Source organism: Colobus angolensis, unplaced genomic scaffold, assembly GCF_000951035.1.
Source record: "Colobus angolensis palliatus isolate OR3802 unplaced genomic scaffold, Cang.pa_1.0 Scaffold108, whole genome shotgun sequence".
In the NCBI taxonomy this organism is placed as follows: Eukaryota; Metazoa; Chordata; class Mammalia; order Primates; family Cercopithecidae; genus Colobus; species Colobus angolensis.
The window spans coordinates 2,664,660-2,681,427 of NW_012111808.1; the positions used below are offsets into that span (position 1 = coordinate 2,664,660).

Consider the following 16,768-nt stretch of genomic DNA (forward strand, 5'->3'; position numbering starts at 1 on the left):
TCAGGGTAATACACAAAAGTAAAGCAGTGAGTCTGGCTTCTATAGGACAAAAAAGATGTATCTAAAACATGTCCCTCACCCGCTTCAAGTTGGTGACAAGCAAGTGAGTAAGGGCAATCAGCTTAAGGTACAAAAGTCCATGTGTTATACTGTGTGGGTTATTTTATTTTTCAAATGCATGACTTTCTTAAAAGGCTGCATGGTACATACACTCTTTCAAATGCTAAGATTATTCCTACAAAATTGTGATGCAAGTGACACAAGACTGCAAACTTCATTAAACGTGAAGAATCTTAGTTGTAAAGCTCCACGATCTAAATAAGAATACACAGAAGAAAAAGACATGTTTCATGTTACATGGTGTGTCTAGTTTTTAGCTGCAATGAAAAATACGCTTTGAATAAGTATAAATGGAGAAAGGAATGAATGAATTAATGAACCTGCTTTTTTCCCCTTCTACCTGGGCACTCCCAGCCTGTTACTGTCGGGTTTCACTTATATCAACACTGGGTGAAGTTACTGATATACTTACTAAAGGGAAAATGAAATAGCATTTATTTGTGAAATAATTATTGACTGCAGTTTGAATTTTGTAATCCCAACTATGTTCATAATAAATATGTTTAATTCCATTTTCTTTGCCGTTATCAATTAAGCCACAGATTATATATGCCAATGTCTTATATATCTCTAAAAATAAAATGCATATTAACACACTATATTAGGGAACCCAAGGTTCTTGCAATGCAATTTCACTCCTGAATCATATGCCTGAGTATTAAATGGCAGAATTTCGAATTTATTTTATATAACAATACTTTCAAATAGTACAATAGATACAGAAAAGTGCTTTTCTACTTGACCAAATGGTTTAAAAAATTTAAACTAACTCAACAAGTCTAAATCATCAGGCCATAAACATTCTCCTAATAAATCTCAGCTTTAGCACAGTAATACAAAATGACCTAAACACTGCTGCCTCCTTAGACAATTGTTTTTCTCGTCTTTTAATGTCTTGAGTTATTAAACTTTCTTAAGCTAGAGCCGTTTTTATACTCCACTTATTATTGAATTATTTTGTACTTCAAGTTTGTTTCATAGAAAGCAAGCCAGAAAATATTATTGTACCGTGTGAATATGCCTGAGCACCTGTGAAACAACCCAATTCTCGAAACAGGGTTACTGGAAAACATTAATGCTAAGAATCTGCCACCTACTTGAAACTGCTTTCTCACAGCAGCTAATGATATAATGATATACTGTGCCAATCGGTAGAATGAAAGCCATTACAATATTATTATAAGCAGAATTCAGGAGGCATATTTAGAATGATATTGGCTGTGGAGGGAGGAGGCTCCTGTAGACACTTAGGTATTCTTTCTCAGATGTCATCAAAATAATTGTTCCAAAGTAGCATTTACCTAAAATCCCTAATGGTAACAGCAAGTGGTAACAGTGACACTTTTTGTATGTGTGTGTGAGGAATGATACCAGTTTTCACGATTAAATGTACTTGCAAAGGTCATTTTTATGAGAAAATATAAGTCTTTCTAATATGGCTCCATGTTTCACAAAGGAAATGCCCTTTAATCACTGCCAACATATGGCAACACACTGAGAAATTTTCTTTATAGTTTGCTATGAAGAGAGCTTCACTACGGAATGTTCCTATTTCCTGCTCTACAGAATAATCAAAATAAATTTAGTGAAATTTAACACACACACAGTTCCTCTTCTTATTACTCTGGAAGTAAGCACTTATATATCAAGTTTCATCCCTAGTGGCTTATTTATGATTAATTCCTCAGATGACAAAGTCAGACAACAGTGGGTGTCACTAAATCACATAAGTAGAATTCTTAAAATGTTCCTTCCAAAATATAATTTGAGCATTCTTTCAGAAGTGAAATCTATCCACCTCACCAAATCATAAAGCATCTTTATTTTCAACCCTGAAATTTTACAAAATGCAGAAACTTCTGCACTACCTTAACTTCTCTGAAGAGGGAGTATATGCTCAAGTAAAGCATCAAACTCCTCAAATAGCCTTACACCTATGCAGCAGCTGCAACTTAAAAAAGAATCACTCACGTGCTGCTGTTTTCAGATAAAAAAAAATTAAGTATTTAAAACCACAAGTTTTGCACCACATTTTATAAAAGCTCCTATTCTTTTAAAAGAAGCACATTCATACACATGGGTGCACACACAAACATGCACACATACATCCTGGGATAGTCGAAATTGATCAAGGCTGAAAATCCTGTGTTATTGCTTTGAGATGCAATTTTATGTTCAGTTTAATAATTCAGTGCAATTTCTGTAAAAATTCAAACAAAAACCAAGACAAAGCAGGTGTCTGTCAACAGCCTGACCAAGTAGGGATTTTGCCTTAAGAAAATACAACTTTGCCAATTCTCGAAGAGACTCCTTATTCTTTTAGGATTACTGCCACATCTTCTAAGAGAATCCTATTTAGCCCTCCAATTCCTGGTTCATTACTTTCAATGAAAACCTTTAGAATTATTCGAAACCAATAAAACACAGAAAATGCAGAAATTGTCAGTGATCTGAAAAACCGGAGAACATTTTGCTATGTTAGCAAATAAAACTTTCAATCAATTAAATTGTAAAAGTTAAAAAATCGTATTCAACCAAATTATCAAGGCATCTATCTATATTATTTCATAAATATAAATTCACAGTTAAGCTGGATACTACAGAAAAAGGTTTTATTTTCAAAATACATGCAAGCCCTGTTGTAATTCTCTCTGGGTAAAGCAGCCCTGCAGTGGTTTCCCACATTTCTCAGTAATTTAAACCACTCTCGAGTCCAAAACTTCACACCAAAATATACTCTTCAGTGAAAATGATAAAGTTCAAAATAGCAGTTCCCAGAAATGTATTTCTCTTTTCTCAACAAGTCCAATTTGACACTAAATACTATTATTCCAGCTGCTAACATCGTAATGAAAGTCCTGATAAATCTTAGCATGCAAAATAGTATTTTGAATACTTGATTAAAAATAAAAACTCATTGGGGAGCAGGAAGATACATCAGGCACCACTCCTCAGAAAAGCTCACTGAGTAGAAAAACGAGGCACTGCTGGCCCGGAAGGCCTCTTTCTTGTGGAAGGAATGAACTGGTGGTGTTTTGTCTGAGTGTTTGGGGCATATAACGTTTTCGTTTGTAAAGATAAAACAGGAATAGCTCAAAAATACACAAACTTTTCATCCACAGTTAACTTTGGTACTTGTCTTCTCCTTTATGTTTCTTCTCTCTTTCTATCTAAAATACGCACACCAGAAGCCTTCTTTTTTAAAGGGCACAGGATTGGGCTTCAAGGCAGAGAAGAGGAGGATAGTGGATGAAGGAGCTCATTATTCCAAAATTCCAAACAGAAATTCAGAAATCCTTGAGCAAACTTCTGGGATATTAGAATGTTTAATGGTATAGACATTGAGTATTTGCAAGCGTCTTGTGTGCTTTCTAAAAAATTTTTAATGGAGTAACAGCCTCCAATGAAAGCAAATAAAGAGAGTCTCCTATATTTTTTCATATACCAGCAATTCATAAAAATCATAACCTCTATAGTCTCAATGTGCAATAGAGAAGATTGGTTTTCACGAAAAAAACAAAGCAAAACCAAACAAAAAACGCACATGCTGAACTAGAACTAGAAGTCTTTGGTTTAGCAAATTCAGCATTAACTGCACACACACAAAAATACTTTCTTTGTCATGAATATTTCCTCAGCTTTCACTGTTGCCCATTGTCATGTACACATGCCGTGTAAATTATGTGAATAGTTTTGTCCTATTTGAGATGATTTAATTGTGCCACTCTTAACCTCCTTCTTGCCTAAACATTAATTAATAAGCACAATTTTAATATCCAAACCTCATATTCCAATATCTTTAATTAGAAAATGGGTACACTAAGTGTAAAAGTGAATACTAAGAGCTATCTTAATATTTTAAACACTTGCAGTTATACTTCTTCACAAAGTATCTATCTCTGCAGGGATGAACCTTGAAGAGCTTCCTCCTTTTACATCTTATCACACAATCAGCTACTTCTAGACTTTCCTAAAAAGGATAGAGCCCAGATGGCTGATATTTAGTTCCCTTGTGATAGATATTATATTTCAATAAAACTTTCATCTTAAAGAAAATTGTATTATTACTTGTTAAAATTTGTTGACATGAAAAAGCATTTTTCTGATTTCCCTATGATCAGTTTCAAAAGTGATGTAGGAAATTATATATTTCTGAGTTCAGTACTGATTTTTAAAATCATACATAATTTCCAGGCCACTGATAAGGAATGAACAATTTACCAATATCTCTTTTAAATTGTTTGTGATTTCTTCAAGCACCTGGGAAAAAGGGGGTTTTCCCTAAATAGCTCAAGATATGGATTCAACATCATGTTTGAAATCTTCAAATATGAAAGTTTTTATATAACACAAAATACGTAGGATATTTAAGGCCATTAGCATTACTCATTTTTCTTGATACCCCTAATAATCACTTCTGTAAAGGAAACTCTAATCCAGACTTAAATATTTCATTTTATTTAAGAATTCTTTCCTTATGAAAATTGGTGAACCTAGTATCTAATACACATTGTCTTTATTTTTCAAACCCACCTATTGATTAACTTATGTCACAAATATTCTTGAAGTGTCCAAATCTTATTTTAGAATCTTTATAATAGCAGAAATTGTTTATCTTAGGATCCATGTGTCCCAAATCATCTCTGACCACTTAAAGTTTGCGAGGTCTTCCTAAGTTTTAAAACAAAAAATACACACAAAACCCCTCTGTAATTTAACGTAGAAAAAAGACTTTACTGAAAAGTACAGTTTTAGGAAAGATCACCAGAGAGGAGAGGTCATAAACTATTTCTAAGGATAAAACATTCTGTTTCCAGAAAAATCTGATGTTCAAGAGATTCCAACTGGGGTCATGGTGAGATCATCATTAAAGTTTCTAATCAGATTACAAGTGGAGACAAATTCCACCAAAGTTTGAAGTAGAAAGTTTGTAGTTGTTAACAGTTTCTGATAAAATGTATATAATTCTGAAATACTTCAAATTCTAAGATAAAAGTTTTACAAGTTTACATGTTGATGGGCAGAATAAAGTTTCCAAAAGATAATGCCTTTGTTTTGTTGTGTGTTTGATGAAAGTATCTTAAAACAGCACAATGTATAATTTTTTGCTACTTTCTAGATTTTAGTATTTTCATGTTAATTTCTTTCATTTCTTTCAAGAATCATGAATCCTTTTTATCCAAAACTTTAATTTACTATAGTCCTTTTTTCTCTGTATGAATTCATGATTCAATGTGTATGATTATTAGGCTATATAAAACAAATTTATTGAAATGAGCAGTAAAGTTGCAAAATATTGAGTTTAAGATGAAATATGGTTTGAAACGGAAAACCAAAATGTAGAAATCTAGCAAAACAAGATGTTCTCATGTAGATTCAAGAGCTTAGACATGCAAAATAAATTCTGACATCAACAAAGACAACACTTCATTACTAAGGTCTTCGCAAAAAATGAGGGCTACGAGAAATTGGGATGTGACTAAAAAGAGCAATATACTAAAATATGAACCAAAAAGATAAAAATGTACTGCGGTAATAAGCAGAGCTCTCGTGGGCAATTAGATAGCTGTCTTTCACACAGGCTTTCCTTTAAAAAAATAATCTCCCTAGCAAGTACTGGTCTATGTGCACTAGAGGGACAGTCTTCCCCCCTACACACTGTGCTTGTCCTGTAGACCCTGCCTGGTGGGTCTTCTGTTATCCCATCATCGTGTCATCCTTCCACAGTGATGTAAGGTCTCTAGATGCAGCACACAGTACAAACACACACTCGTGGATCCTGCCAGATCCATGGCATGATGTCGGGCCAGGCCTATGTTTTCTCTCTCCCACAGATGCTGCAGTGTTTTCAAAACAGGGCCAGGCAATCCCCTCTCTCTCCTGATAGCCTGGGAGGAAGAGCCAGCCTAATGGGAGCAGAAGAAGTCCAGTCTCCGTACCACAGGCATGTCACAAATAATACCTGATGATGCAATGTCACCGTTTAAGTTTCCTTCCTTTTATTTTAAGGGAAAGAGAGGGCCCATTTCAAAATGGGGGGGAAAGTGAGTTGCCACAACAGATTGTGACAGATTTATTACTATTTGTCATGGTAAATATGTATCAAAGAAAACAAGTAAGTGTCTTCATGTAGTCATAATCACTCCAAAGGAAAACTTTTATTATCTCTAATCTTTTAGTATCTGTTATACAAATACTCATACATACTGAAACAAATTTAAGAAGTATCTCTTATCAAATAGTCATAATTTTATTTGAGCTTTAAAAAAAAGCGTGGTAGAGGTCTAAAATTATAGAAATACAGATCTGCTAGGGGAAAGGTCTGACGGTGTCTACTGCAGACCTTTTTTGGAATCAAGTTAAAATAAATATTTTGTGTGGTGGTAAGCCATGTGGATCTTGCTGTAAGTAATAAGCAACTGATATTTACAACAAAGCTTACATAAACTAAGTTAAATTGCCATGAAAATAGAGCTGAGATTTTTTTAGGTAATGAGTAAACGGATGATTAAATTATAAAATTACCTAAACACGTTCTTCTTGCTCAAAAATTAGGGTTAAAAATTTCATTTTTAATTGTATTTTCTTCCTCATATTTCAGAAAAAAAGGCTATTCATCAAAATGTTTCATAAGGACCATGAAAACATTTAGTCAAGATAAAACTCCTAAGAAGAGTAAATCCTAAACTGACCAATAAAAACCAAAAATTAAATAGAATAAAACTAAATTCCTAATTCCCAAGTTTTGTTTATTGGGAAAAAAAGGAAAAATATTTTTGTATTTCTGAACGTATCACAACCTAGCAGCAACACCTAAATTGTCTTAACAGCAAAGAAAACACTGTGCCAGTAAAATTTTCTAAAGGGGCCAGTTAGCTATAGGGAAATACTTAAAAATTTACAATGAATTATGAAAATTGCTATTGACAATGATTAAGCATATACATGCCATCCGATGCCACACCAATGCACTCCTTAGAAATTGTCTAGATTTCTACCTAATCTTAGCATTGGATAAAACAAGTTAATTTTAATACGAGGTATAAAGAGGGTAGGATAGCTTTAAGTCTTTTATGGCTTTTATAGGATAGTTATTCCATTGTGTCAGAACATTCAAAGGTCCACTAAATGCATTTAATATTGTCCATATTAAGTTCAGGCATGTTTAAAATGTAAACAGCTGTTAGGACTATATCATTTGAAGTTGTCACAAAACCTATTAAAAGCTAAAGTTTCATCAACATTAAATCCACCCCTGACTTCAAGCTTAAAATATGCGATAAAATCCTTTGGGTATATTAGTCAATTTCAATACAACACAGAAATTCAAAGAATAAACAACTGAGTACAATTTTAAGTGACTTATTGATAGTTGAAAGTGACTATACACCATTGGCAATCTTATTTACACAATATTTTTCTATATTTATGAATAATTTTGTGATGCTTCTTCAACATCACCAACTCTATGATAATCAGCACACAAAATTTACTCTTTTTCCTGATAAGACTTATTCTGATACATTCATTTAATAATTGTTCGGATGAGCTGAACTGAAATCAAGTCAAATACACAGGTGTTTGGGTTAATCTAACCTTAGCACATTTGCAAAACCTATTATTCTTCTAATACATCAAAAAGGAAATGAAACTAATATGCAAGCATTGATTGGTAATATAAGAAATCTAAATATGATTTTATATTAAAGTATAAAAACATAATAAAGTTCATCAGCATTCTTTTCAAAGAATACTAGTACTCTACAGAATTAAATCAAAACTTTGTATCACAGGAAGGAAGAATGAAAAAAAGGAGGAAGGATAAAGAAACAGAGAAAGAAGAGAGGAAACTATGTTTTCATTTTATGTAAGGAGAAAATTACCAGAAGTGGACTAGTGCTAAACAAAATTAAATACAATTATCTAGGAACGTAAGAATTCAAAATATGATATCATGTATTAAGTTGTGATCACAACCAGCTTTTGCTGTGCTGGGGAGCTGGGGGCGGGTGGGGGATATTAGCAACTTCTGCATAGAGCTCCAGCTATTAAAAAGACCCAGAATGCTCTTGGTTACAGCTGACTTCTTCTAGTTGTCACCTGGTAGTAAAGACACAAATGGCTACTGATGCAGCTACCTTTGCAGCCTTTATTCAGCAATCTCTCCAGAAAATAGAGACATTCTTCCTGCACTCTGGGCTGAAACCCATGTAAATTTTTCCTAAATCCTCTCCACAAATCTCCTTTCGCATGCAAATCCATAAATCATCATAATACTGACAAAGAATTTAACCAACATATGAAACTAATACTCATTCTCTTGAAAGCCCTGTACAGGTAAAACTCCTCAAACTTCAGGCACCTTTTCAAGGCTCTCTTTAGAGCTTAACCTGCTGAATATCAACATAACCACCCAGTCTTCCAGGAGGAGAAATTAATCACTCCAATGTGGGTCAGGTGGCTGGATGTGCAGGTCATTTTCTACCTCATCCACCTTCTAGATAAACGTGCTGCTCTGGGCGCATGGAAACTCATTTACCTCTATCTCCTTCCCATCGATACAAAACAGAACAAAATAAGCAATATACAAAGCAGAAACAAGCAGTACTTACTGAAGATGGCAAACCTGGAGGAACTTTTCGAACTTTCTTTGTCTGTACCTCTGAAAGAAAATGAAGATGCTGTCAGCTCCCAAATGCCCATTTTCCTAACTAAGATAGATTAAACCACAAAGACTTCTAGATGATACCACATTTCCTTAAATCATTACCTTAGCAAACTGTAGTTACCATGATCACATCTGATACTAGCAGAAATCAAATGCTGCCTTGTTCTTAAAAATGAAGACATTTAACTTTTTGCTACTTTGATCTTTTAAAAGCTTCCTTATGGGTGCAGCCAAGAGAAAACTAGAAATAAGCAGACACCAAAAGAGTTCTGCTACCATAAGTTGTTAACGTACCTACTCAGTGTACTGGGGCGAAGTCTCCAGGATGACAACTGAGCCAAATTTTATGGTTTTTTTGGGGTGGGAGGTAGGATGAGGGGGCGATATTTTAAAGAAAGAAAGAAAAAAAGAAAAAGGCATAATCATCCCTCAGGCATTCAAACAAAGGAACACCTTACCCATGGCACTACTGTGAAGAGGCCTCCTTCGGGGATTATTGCTAGAATACTGATAGTACTGGGAACCAGGTTTGGTGGGCGAAAGGGTTCCTGGGTTGCCCATATCCATGTCACCTCCAAGGAGACTCTGCTAAAAGGTTAAAAAGGGAAAACAAACATATAAGTTTAATTTTTTACTTTCACCACCTCCCAACTGATTGTTAGCACTTAAACCAATGCAATAAAGCAAACGGCATCTGCTAAGCTGAGACAATTAAAACAAAACAAAAACTCAAAAGAAAGGCAGTCTAAGAAGCTATCACAGTTTGTGAATTTTTAATTCTTTACTTTTAGAAGGAAAGTAGATGATTCCCTTTAAACAATATTTTTTTAAGTCTTTTAAGATGACTCACATTTTAATTTCACAAAACAAATGGCATTTATATAAGACTAATGCTTCCTTTCTCTAGACTTAGGCTCATATCTGGGAACTATTCATCCCCTTCCTTAACAAGAAGAATCTCATTTTGTGAACGCACACAACTTCCCCCGGCTGCACGCACTGGGAGTGAGTGTAGCCTATGAACTCGACTGAGAACCCTGCCTCTCTGTACCGCATATCATGATTCTCCACGAACTGTCATAGCACCCACAGAAGAGAAAATGCCAACTGAAACAAGAGGAAATTCAAATCCTCACACTAACTCTCAAAATTACAGAAATAGCAGATATTCTACGCTAACAGCCACAAAGGACTTCAGAATGCCCTCTTGAGGTCTATCGGAAGCTAAGACACATCCCACAGATTAAACATTTACCTGAACGCTAGAAAACTTCCACAAGAACCTATCAGTGTGACAATTCTTAAACTTTTAAAAATGATGACATCAGAAAGATTATATATAATATTACATTTTCTAAAAACTACATAGAAACTTACCCATAATATATAAATCGTCTGATTATACTCTGCATTGAACACATTGTTCTTTTAATTATTCTGATATGCAATAAAACAAGAGTAGATAGTACCATTTATATTAAGAACAAATTCACTGTTTAATAAAGAAATTTTAAAATTAAGTACTAAAAATCTAACTTTATCGTTACTTGTAATCAACTTTTACTGACTGAACTAATTACTGTCCTTGATAAAGTACAGAATGTGTTTTCCCTAATCTAAATTCTAATCACCATGTCACTCACAACAGACTTAGGGATGCTTCACTAACACACTATTCACATGCAAAATACTCTAAATAGGCCAATTATGACTCTGCCCCTGTTCCCTGGTTAACCCGCTGAGAACTGAAAAATTTCACAAGGCAGTCACCAACTAAAACAAAGCGTCCTTGTTTTAAATTAAGACAGTCTTTTTGATTCCTAAATAGCTCAACAAAGTGGCATGTCTTCTAGTGAAAGCAGTTGGTCAAATATGACCCATAAGCTGGAAAATCAAAAATTCAAACCTCCCCTTTCCACCGCCATATAGCTAAATATCATAAAGAGAACCTCTCTATTCCAAGAGGTTTTTCTGAGTGTTGGATGAGTCATATATAAAGGACTAATCAGCTACTGACAAGCTCGCCTTTACTGATTCCAGCTTAAGACTTTTTCAAGAGATATGTAATAAACATTACTTCAAAATACAACTTCAAGGATGAGATTTCAGATTGAAAGCACATTTTGAGTAATAAACTCATTGCTAGTATCTTAGTGTTTACCACATAAATACCTGATAAAACCAGATTTATCAGATAAAAATCTGACATCTGTATGCTCAACTATTGCCTCTTTTGAACCTAAGAGACATATTAAAACACTACACAATGCAAACTAAAACATAAGGCTTATTATAATAAAGTTTTGTAGAAATCAGAAATCTAGTAACAAATAATTTATCATTTAGGAGTGGCATTCAAAAATGTTTGAATCTCAACCGAAATTTCACTCTTGGCATTTCTTATTAACAAAGAAAGTTATAGTGAAGTCTGTGTCCAAGTTTTCTTTGAAATTTCCATCAATAAAGCTGTGAATGATTTGAAATCACAACCTCCTTACAGTTTGGTAAATCCACGAATGAGTCTTCATTTCATTGGAAAGGAGTTTGAAAATAACTTCGTATTCTAGACACAAATCACCCCTATTTCTTCATTTTCCTTTTTCTAGAAGTATATAAAATATTCAGAAAAGGGCTGAGCAAATACGTTGAAATGCTTGCTTGTGTTTTTAAATGAGTTTAACCACTGGTTAATTCTTCTTGGTCCTGGTGGCAAAGGTTTTCACTCTCAAGAAATTAAATGCATTCAAGGGGTCAAGCTGAAAACACATACTTGCTACACTGTCTTTTAGCAGCATTCACAATAGAGCTGTGAAAAATATAAAATGATAACTACAAAACAGCTACAGGCTGTGGCTGACCTTATTGTTGTTAATTTAAAAGAAAATAATTTCATGGGCTAGTCATAATGAATCACACATCTAACTCTTATATATGCGGGCGCAAGGGCTATGTGCAGTAACAGAGTACTAGGACCAGATAGCACTTACAAACCTTTAGTGGTTCCTGTTAATCTTTATTTTTTTCACAAAGCACATTCCTGTTTCTTTCTCCTTAGACCTGTTTGTTCCTACTTCTTTCTCCCTTGGACAATAGAATCATTCTTCTAAAGCAACAAAATAAACATTTCCTCACATTTAAGGGGGCCCTAAACACCTCCTTAGGGAAAATGAAGATAAAAATATATGTGTTCTTATTATAGAGTATACTTATAAAGTGAACAATGACCATTTACTATTGTTTGGCCTTTACGTCACATACTTAACTCTCTGTAGCAATGAGAAAGATAAATTTTCCACTGGCTGAAAAATCTGAGTTTACGAATTTTAAAAAGTGAACAGCATGTGATTTAAAGTAAATTAAATTTTGCACAAAATGAATAAGGTATTCATTTATATTATGAATTTACCTGCATATATATATACATATATATGTATATGTGTGTGTGTGTGTGTGTGTGTGTATATATATATATAGCTCTAAAGACAAGTTTATGCTTGATAAAAGTTAAGCTTGAAAACTATGTCTGCTTTCAAATGGGCAAATTCATCCTGGCCTTAAACAGGATTATAATGGTTTTAGGTTTTTCACATTGTGCAAGCTCATGTTCTGCGGTTATGCTGGGTCCCAGTAGTAGGCTGCCTGAATCTGCCAGGAAACACTGGAGGCAGATGTGGCATCTGGCAGAGCTAACCTGTAAATCTTAAATCCATAGTTTAGCATTTTACTTAACTGTTCACAGTGTGATGAGACAAGCCCTTCCCCTTACTCGCTCCTATTTTTCTTCCCAAAAGACTTACAATACCATAACCAACGAATAAAACACACTGACTTTGTCAACTAGGTTGCAATGTTTTGGGGTTCACCCTCTGCAGCCAATTCCCCTGCAAATGGCCATTCCTAACTTGGCCATTCAAATCCCCAAATACAGCACTCTGTGTCTTTTTCAATTAAAATTTGGTTGTTTGTTTTACATCAGATTTGTTTGTTTTACATCAGATATGGGTCTCAGAATGTCTTTCGAACACATTCTCAACTCTGCCCCCATTCTGTTTCGGGGGAGCTTCTTAACAACCTTGATCAACCACTGAACTTTGCTTATACAACCGAGAAAGCAAACCATGAATTAAACTTGAGTAACAGAAAAGCAGCATATATCTCAAATTAGATTTATAACTGAATGGTAATCAAAAATAGAACTCACTGCTTGAAGCTTAAATTATCAACTTTTTTCTTGTTAAACTAAAATCATCTTGCTCTGAACTATTATTTCATTTCAGTCAGCACTTTAAATGTAATGGGTGGGTGGTACATTTCTAAAAGGGAAGATTATATTTACACTTAATTATAGATATGACTGAGATCACAGTACGACAAATACTGCTTTTTTGGCTTATAATTAATGCATCTAATAGGTGAATGACCTTGAATTTCAGAGTTGGAACCTGGGAGAGGGAAAAAAGAAGTAGGAGAAAGAAAATCTCTGGAGAAAAGCAAATGTGCCCCTGGTTTCTCAGGGCTTTCTCGATTCTGCGTCACTCCCATTACGTTGTGATCTGCTATCAGACACAACATCTTGGGGGGATGCTGCAGAACAGAGAAAAGCAGTCTCAGATGAAACCAGATTAAGCTCCTTTTCTGAACTATTGCCAAATGCTTGTGAGTCTAATTCATGTTTGGGTATTCTAGTACTCACACAGCTGCAATTCTATTCTTTCATCACAAACCTAAGTGATGTATAGTGGCTTTGTATGGTGAACTGACTCTATAAAGCCAGGATTTTTTTAAATTTTAATACGGAAAAAAAATTCTGAACCACTGTAAAACTTACGAATGCAAAGTACATGTGAGGTATCTACCAGACTTTGTGGCGTTAAATGCAAAACACACATTGAGTGAAATTACAAATTAGATTTGTTTAAAATACCTTTTATCACAACTGAGGTCATTTCTACATAGTTAATTCCGCACAGAATCGGGTTTTCAAACACACTGCTGAATAAGATTCCTGACAGCCACGGGGAAGCTTCCGTAAATCCCTGTCGAATAGTTGCTGCTGAATTTGCCATTCTGACCACAGAGGGCCATTGCTGACTTACTACAGTAGCAGGAGGAGGGCGATAATTTTGCTGCTGTTGGCACATACTCTGCGACCTAGAATATATCTCGCACCAAAGGGCAATGAAGAACACAATATTTCCACCTGTCCACTTTTGAACTTCAAAGCTCAAAATTGAAGGTCAGTTCTTTGGACAGTCTTCATTCCTGATCCCAAGAGTATACCTTTATAATTTATTTTTATTTCTGTCCTATGCTTGGTTTCAACGAAACAGGACTTGGGCAACTTACAAAGAGTAAGATATCTTGCAAATCAGGAACCTAAAAGACCGTTGTGCTGTAGAGAAACGCAAATTATTGAAATTATTATTTAGCAAATATTTTTAAAGGCTTTTTGTCAGTGTTTTTTATTTCTACATTAAACATGTAATGCACACTGTGTCTGTAACAAGTCAGAAGTAGAATTCAAATCTATTAAGGAAAGAGGGAGGACTTTAAGGTCACACCAATCTGGTTGAACCTTAGCTCAAAGAAATACAGACAATGTAATTGGGGGTTAGTTATGCAACTGCTCTAAACCGTATTTTCTTCCTCTGTAAAAAGGGACTAATAAGAGCTCTATCATAGCGTTATCAGGAATAGATGAAACAACATATGTAAAATGTTCTGCAGAGCCAGAGTCCAGCACAGAGCTTACCTCTTCCTTATGTCCCACACAAAATAGTCCAATATTACAATCCACAGATTATTATTGAAAAGATGTATCAAAAGTTATGAGTGATCATTAGATTATCTATTTTCAGATAAAAAAGTACAAGCTGTGACAATAATTTGGAAAAGTTACTATAAAAAGCTAAAAATGAGTTATATATGGGAGTCTACAGAACAACGATGACAGCCTCATGGCCTAGAGCTACACTGGCAACAAGAAATGACTAGGTTTTTTTCCATATTTAATAAAGAAATCGCCCAACAATCTCCATAATTAAATTTAAGTGGCCATGTTCCTGGAACTGCCACAAGGATGAGTTCAGTGGCTCCTTTAATTTTGCTTTTGCACGCATAAGCAAACTGCTACTGTTAATTCAACTATAGGAATGATCAAAACTAGTTACAGTTAGCCAACTAGACATACAAAAATAAGAAATGTGTTATATGGGATAGAATTTCATAAATCTTGTGATGTTACATTTGAACTCTTGCTAAAGTATTAGTCACTGATAAATAACCTCAAATATCTTTCAATTTTGTGTTTTGCCACTTACAAGGGTAATTACAGGCATTTAATGAACTTTTATGTGATACTTATCAAATGCTGTTTTAAAACATATATTTTACTTCTCCATGACATCACAAAAAAATAAAAATAAATGAACACACTCCATAGGTTTGGTTGGAAATGTACGTAATTCCCAAAGAATTCAATTGCCTTACACAAAATTATTTATTTTAGTAGTGACTGTATTTCACCAAACATTCAAAAATTCAAATACATTGTCTTTCCTCATAAGGAAACACAACACCTTATATTTCAATGTTATAATGTGATGCAAAGGTTGCCATGGTAACTAGTACTTAATGTATAATAGAGTAATAGTCAAGTAAAGACTCATGCATTTTGGTATGGAAATTATAACTGCCCAAGGGTTGGCAAGATTTATGCATATACCTATTTGACTCTCATATTTTTTAAAAAAGAATATATTATTTATTGTATACACTAAAGCGAGGAGGTTTTCTGATGGTTTCTGAAAATCCATTCTGGAATCCCAGGTCATCTATTACATATTAAAAGGGGGATTATATTTGTGGGTGGGAAGGTAGAAATTTAGCAAAAAGAAAACACTGAGGCAATCAGCAACCTATAATAAAAAATGGATTTGAAGAAATCTTATGTAAACAATACAAAATTTAAGATAACTATCTTCTTTGTCAGTTTAAGCTCCTTCTCAGTTCAGGAAGTTCATTTAATATATAATTCACTATGTAGCAAGTCGATATGCTATAATCACTACTTGCCTTAAAAATGTTTCCTTCAGCAATTCTGTGCCAAAGTAAAAATAGAACAATTTGAATACGACCTGTTAATATACTAGGGAATTAGCAACACTTTTGCTATAAATATAAACATGTAGCTATAATCAATGTGCTGAAAAATATATTTGGCCAGGTTGCTATTTTAGCAAAATAAAGGCATATCAAACTGTCACAAGTCAGTCTTCATCATATCGCGTGGAAGTTCCATTTCAAGGTGGTTGTAAATATCTGCCCCTCTGAGCAATATGGCAGCCATTTTTATGTAATTGGCCTCCCTGGAGACAGGGACCAGGGTCATGTGGCCTACTCAGCACCCCACACAGAAGCTCAATTATAGCCTAATGCCCAACTCTGTAAGATATCACTAAAACAAAGTATCCCGCTAACAATCTGCACTTGTAAATAAGGCGACACATCCATCACATGATGGGCAGAAACTGAGATTATCTGGAGAAGCAGTAAATGCTCAATGTAATCTTCAACTCATCCTGAAATTATTTAAGTCCTGACCTTCCTTCCAAAGCTATGCACAGCTTCAAGTCAGTCAGAACTTGATAAGCACTAACTTTTTATCTCCCCAGATTCTTTCCTGAATATCTGACCAAGGGTGTATGGCGCAAAGGTCAAACTAGTGGATATGGCAGCTAAAAGAGGAAATGACTTCTTCATGTTTTAACGTCCTACGCCTGCGCCTGACACAGAGACCTGCCATGGCAAATGCTCACTAAATATTGAAGTAAATGCAGAACTAATGTTATTGGTCAAATCGAGGGCTTAAATAACTACTGTGCTTCTGTTTTTTAGCATAAATCTTATCTTTGAGTCATTCCAACTACTACTGCTGCTAATAATAACCACCATACTATTAGCATAGGTAGCAATAGTAGT

At 34.6% G+C, this 16,768-nt stretch overlaps 1 protein-coding gene across 10 annotated transcripts in view; it reads right to left on the reverse strand.

Moving 5' to 3' along the window:
• Positions 1–16,768, reverse strand: part of TCF4 (transcription factor 4) — a 428,077-nt gene that overhangs the window by 116,987 nt on the left and 294,322 nt on the right. For 7 of the 10 annotated variants that reach the window (XM_011949109.1, XM_011949128.1, XM_011949120.1 and 4 more), the window contains 2 exons: positions 9,247–9,376; positions 8,733–8,782 (listed from right to left, as the gene is read on the reverse strand). In XM_011949109.1, coding sequence (XP_011804499.1) covers positions 8,733–8,782; positions 9,247–9,376 — 180 coding nt within the window. The remainder of the gene's footprint in view (positions 1–8,732; positions 8,783–9,246; positions 9,377–16,768) is intronic. The other 3 variants (XM_011949146.1, XM_011949142.1, XM_011949172.1) reach the window with 1 other exon arrangement.